The sequence below is a fragment of the Geospiza fortis genome, unplaced genomic scaffold (assembly GCF_000277835.1).
Source record: "Geospiza fortis unplaced genomic scaffold, GeoFor_1.0 scaffold162, whole genome shotgun sequence".
NCBI lineage: Eukaryota > Metazoa > Chordata > Aves > Passeriformes > Thraupidae > Geospiza > Geospiza fortis.
Window position 1 is genome coordinate 9,052,910 of NW_005054316.1, and position 5,648 is coordinate 9,058,557.

At 41.9% G+C, this 5,648-nt stretch overlaps 1 protein-coding gene across 1 annotated transcript in view; it reads right to left on the reverse strand.

Moving 5' to 3' along the window:
* Positions 1-1,215: 1,215 nt before the first annotated feature.
* ESR1 (estrogen receptor 1) overlaps positions 1,216-5,648 on the reverse strand; it is a 101,158-nt gene continuing 96,725 nt past the window's right edge. The window contains exons 7-8 of the mRNA XM_005420121.2: positions 3,888-4,071; positions 1,216-2,323 (exon numbers count right to left, since the gene is read on the reverse strand). Coding sequence (XP_005420178.1) covers positions 2,089-2,323; positions 3,888-4,071 — 419 coding nt within the window. The 3' untranslated portion in view covers positions 1,216-2,088. The remainder of the gene's footprint in view (positions 2,324-3,887; positions 4,072-5,648) is intronic.

Sequence of the window (5,648 nt, forward strand, 5' to 3'; positions counted from 1 at the left end):
TACTGAACACACAAAAAGACAAAATCTTCAGCATATTCAGAAAAAAATCACACCATAATATGCATCAAGAAAAGGCCTATGAACTTACGGTGATTGCTTCACATGTTTAGGCTTGCAGTTTTCAAGGAATCTTCTCAAACATTGGTAGCATGTAGCTTTAGGCTTTCAAACTGCTCATATCCTCAGATATGTACATTAAACTATTATAGACACCATTATGTACATTCATTTAAGAATTAAATTCTTGACTTGAAGCACAAAACCTGTCCTATGCCTTGCTGCCTTCACAACTGCTGTGAAACTTGATCTCACTGCACACAGACTCTGCCTGTGTGACAGGGAGCATAATTAGACATAGGCACTCCTGTATGGCATTACTTGCACTGTTTCCTATATTGAGTTTCTACAGGATATTCCAATCAACATAAAGGTTTCAACTACAGTAAAAACATCCCCAAACCATTTCACTAGCACTGTTGCCACCTGCTGTGGAGCAGCCTACACATGTGCTAGGAAACAGCCTCATTGGTAGGGCGGTTTCTTCCAACCAGCTGTTGGAATAGTCCCTGGTCTGTGCTAACTCCCAGTCTGCACCTGTCAGTCAGAAGTGCAGACAGCACAGGCAAAGTTTATCATTACATTAGTAAAATAACCCTGGCATATGTAGTAATCTCATTCCAGTACCCAGCAAAGTTCCCTGACATTTAATTTTCTAGCATAGAGCCAGTCAAACAGCAGCACCAACTCCTACTTTGGATAGTATATCATGTGGAGTTCATCAGTCTTTTTCACGTCTTATTGAAACTCTTGATGTCAGTGGACCTTTTGTATAGTTACAGTTGGTCTGAATAATCAACTGATCCTTATGAATATCCTTAGGAGCTACAGACATGCATGGAGAAAGATTCATCTTTCTGGACATGCAGTCTCAAAGTCTACACCATGTGTGAGGCTCATTGCCCAGTGTTGGTGTCACAGGTGAGCTGGCTCTTAACAGTGATTTTGAAGCATGCCATAACAAGAGCCAAAGAATGCCAAGGCAAGGAAAAACCTGCTGCTCTGACTGTGATACTAGCCCTCCCACACACAGTTAGACCACACTCTGCTGAGTGGGATGGGATCACCCCACCCTTCTGTGCCAGTCCGGCACTGACATCCTCACCCCCTTGCTTTGTAGCACAACAAAGCACAGGATAGGGGGAGGGATTTTTTGTAAATAGTGCTGGATCCTGCATGTGTGTGAAGACCTTTTTTAAAGACCTGATGATTTTTGTAATCATCTGGTCTGATTCAAGAGTAATTCTCTATGTTATCACTGTTTGCCATGTTGCCCTGGACTTACACTCTTGGGCAACAAAACTATTTAGCTTTCTAGGATCAGACAAAATAGCATGCATGCAAAGCAATTCATCTAGAGGATATGGTAAGAGTACCTAAAAGTTAGGTCAGAATGAGGTTGAAAGGGAGTTGTCTGGTGATGTAAGCCAGCGAGGTAAAATACTGCAATTCTCAGACAGCAGTTCCTTTATACTATAGGAAGAAGAGGCAGGAATCTAACTAGACTACCAAGGCAGTCTCTCACAGTTCTCTATGGCACACTAAAATGCCAGTCAACTTTCTCTTTACACTGCCCAAAAAGTCATCCATAATCTCTACCAAACTGCTTCAAAGTTTCAAGCAAGTAAAAGACTAAATGAGTTCAGGATTTTGGATGGATATTAACAAAGACCACCACTCATGAAGATACCAATATGCATGGGTGGTATGGTCTATCAATTTATAGTAAAATGAATGTATGCTTCAGATGAGGGCTTAGTTACCCAAATAACATGCAAAATTAAATTAAAATACTGCAAATTTTAAATCAAGTTAGCCAGACAATCCTTGCTGGCTATCCTTGGCAATGAAATGTCTTCCATTTAGGATAAGCAATCAATTTAGGCAAGCGCTTGACAAACACTCATATGGAAAATGCTGGTGTCTGTTGTCACTGGAGTGTTTTCAAAGGTGGCACTGCAGATGAAATGAAGCATGAGCTAGGTAGAACACTGCTGGGTTTCTCATACCACTGTATATGCTGACTTCTGTTTATATTGTATTCTGCATGTTCTCCTCTTCTTTGCTGCTTACATAGAAAGACTGCAAGGAATGAGATGAAGCTGATGCAGTTGTCAGCTGGCTTCTGTTCTCCTCCTCCACGGGTGCAGCACTCCTGGCTGCTGGGGCGTGCAGCCGGTGAGCGTCCAGCATCTCCAGCAAGAGATCGTAGAGTGGAACTACGTTCTTACACTTCATGTTGTACAGGTGCTCCATTCCTTTGTTGCTGCGGGTTGTGATGAAAAAGGTTATTTCCAAATATGCTATGGGATGTGGGAGGAAGCTACCAGCTAATAATATTTGTTGGGTTCATATAAATCCTGTCTTACACTAAACAAATTAGCTGTGCATTTGCTGTACACATCTGCTACAGGTAAGCAGACAGCAGCAGCTTCAAAGAATTTTGCAGACTGCTGTAGTCAAGAATGTAGCAGGCTGCTATACATCTAGAATTTCCTTAATGGTACAAATTATTTTTAGAGGGGTGGGAAAAAGGTTCATTAACACAAGAACAAAGAAACTCTATAAAATGACACAAGTGAAAAAAAACACATCCCCTGACTTTCCCTCAAAGATCTGTGTATCAGTTCAGGAGGTGAAATCTGCATGTTTCAGCTTTAGTAGCTATGATGTGGTGTTTAATTTAAATTTCATTAGCTGAAATAATGAAAATTAAAATCTGTGTAGCAACAGTTCCTGTGGCTTCATAATAATAAAATCTATAGCATATCTTCATAGAAATTTATCCTCATAACACCTCATCCACTGAGCAGTTACCTTAAAACATAATTTGGGAGAATCATTTGCTGCAATTACTAATAGTGTGTCAGGCAGCTCACCTCTGATTAGCAAAAGGAATGGTCCTCTAGACTGGAGTTTAGTATTTCTGCATTTATCCTCATCCATACAATTCACATAATAATCCTAAATCTCTTTTCTAAAGTGAATTGCAATCATGACACTTGTGAGAAGTGGCTGCATAGAAGTGAAAGTTTTATTAAATCTTATAGGAGACTAAAGTTTGTAGAGATAGGCTACTCCTACATTAATATTCTTAGTACTCTCCATACACCTGTGTCCAGGTCTGGGGTCCTCACTCTGTTAGAACAGGTTCAGAGCAAGGCCATGAAGGTGATCCAAGGGCTGGAGCACCTCTCCTATGATGAAAGGCTTAGAGAACTGGAGATGTTGTTGAACAACTGGAGTTGTTCAGCCTGGAGAAGAGAAGGCTCCTTACAAGCCTTCCAGTACCTGAAGGGCACCTAGAAGAGAGCTGGAGAGGGACTTTTTACAAAGGCATGTAGTGACAGGACAAGGCAGGATGGCTTCAAACGGAAAGAGGGCAGGTCTAGATTAGGTACTAGGAAGAAATTCTGTACTGAGAGTTGTGAGGCACTAGAAGAGGTTGTCCAGAAAATTGTGGGTCTCCCATCCCTGGAAATGTTCAAGGCCAGCTTGGACAGCGCTCTGAGCAACCTGGTCTAACTGGAAGGCGTCCCTGCCCATATCTGGAGGGTTGGAAGTAGATCATCTTTAAATTCCCTTCCAAACCAGGCGATTATGGGATACAAGACACACAAGATTAAAAGCAGATACTCCTTTTTATCAAACTCAGCACAATCAAACAAAAGGCAGAGGAAAAGACAACTAGAAGGGACAAATGGGGTAAATATTTGCATCCCTCACACAGTTTACCCTCCCATCCATGAAGGAGAAGCGTGCATGTGCATTTGTGATACCTCTCTTGCATGCGCCCAGTACAGAGATGCTGACTGTGTGCTTGCTCTCACCTCATGTGTCTGATGTGAGAGAGGATGAGGAGGAGCTGAGCCAGTCGTCTGTGTTGCTGCTGCAGAGAAAGACCTGACTTAGCCATTAAGTGGATCAGAGTATCTGTGATTTTGTCCAGGACACGGTGAATATAGTCTTTCTCTTCCAGAGATTTCAAGGTGCTGGAAAGAAAAGTGTACACACCTAGAGTAGGAGGCAGAAAGAAAAGAAACAAACCACAGACAAAAATTACTTTGATGGACTCAGAGTTGCCTAAGGTATGCCCTGTGCTGCCTCTTAAGCTGTGTTAAGCCACAAGATCTGACTGTGTGCCAGCTCTCTTGCTTGGCAGCCATGTCACTGCTCTGAAAGACACTGGAGCATGAATTTGGGCATTGTGGGAAAAGCAGGAGGAGGAAGACAATGCCACTTTCCTGCCTGGGTCTCACCAAGGTCTGTACCAGGTGCTGGGTGACACCTGCAGCTAGTCCTACCTGTGGGCTGTGCTCTTCTCCTGGTCTCATGGCTCTGAAACCTTGAGGAGATGCTGTTCCCCTTGAGATCTCTGCAATACTAACCAACCAACCCAAGGTTTCAGCAGCTTTTGCCATTTCCCCTGCTGTTTAATATTTGATTTTTAGCATTTTTTCTAGACAATTTAGAACTGAATAATCTTACCACAAAACATGCAAACAAAACCAGGGCTTGTTTATGGATGTTTGCCTCAACGAAATTCTCCCAACCAAGCAAAAGCCTTGAAAGTGTACTCCTTCACCTGCAAAGTTGACTCTGTTTAAAAAACAGTGTCCAAATCAGGTTGTGCAAATTTAGCTGTCTTGAATAGCTTACTGCTCAAAGTGAGCAGCCTGAAGGTTTGGACCAGATAAAAATTTTTCCAGAAGACAAAACACCTTAAAACTCCCTCTCCAACAGCCCCTCTGCATCACCTACAAGAGTCTCCAATCCAGGCATAAGAGCTTTTGCTGCAAGTAAATCTTGGGAGCATGAAGCACATCAGCTTTCAAAATGGAAAAGTCTAAACTATTTTGGGCTGTTTTATCTTGATTTTTTTCTGGACAACAACACACATCCAACGTCAATCAGGTCACAACAACACTGCGCTGCCAAAAGAGAGCTGTTGCATTCAGCATCATTTTTTAACTCTTTGGGACTGAACCAATAACTCTAACACAGGTCATATTGCCATAATCCGGTCCTGAGGCACCAGGGGTTTAAGATGTACATACAGGAATACAATCAAACTGGCTGCATCATAGAGTGTTCATTGTCCTGTGTCTGTAACAGACTTGACAAATCCTGTGCTTTGGCCCTTCTGCATCAGCTTACAGAGCCAAGAAGAGATCTGGATTTTGTCCTTGGGAAAAAATGGTTTCTGGAATAATTTTTTGGGTTTTTTTTCTTTAAAGCATCGTATATAGCAGAATATGGAATGCAGTTAGTGCTATTAAGAATAAAAGTCATACAGACACTAGCATGCACGCACAGACAGGCATATATGTTATAGCTTGTCAGATATATATGATACAGCTTGGTTTTATTGTTTGTAGCCTTGGGGCTGCCACTGGATGTGAAGATACTTTGCTGTGCATCTGAGCAGTCAGGGAGCTGAGATTTTTTTAACATCTTGGCCTCCCTCATCTCCTCACATCATCTGGGTACTTCGAGGACCTGACACCTAGAACTACTGTAACCTGCAAGAAGTTTTTATGATTTTTTTTCTTCTCTGCTAAAAAGAAATGTAAATGTTTGTGAATTTCAGT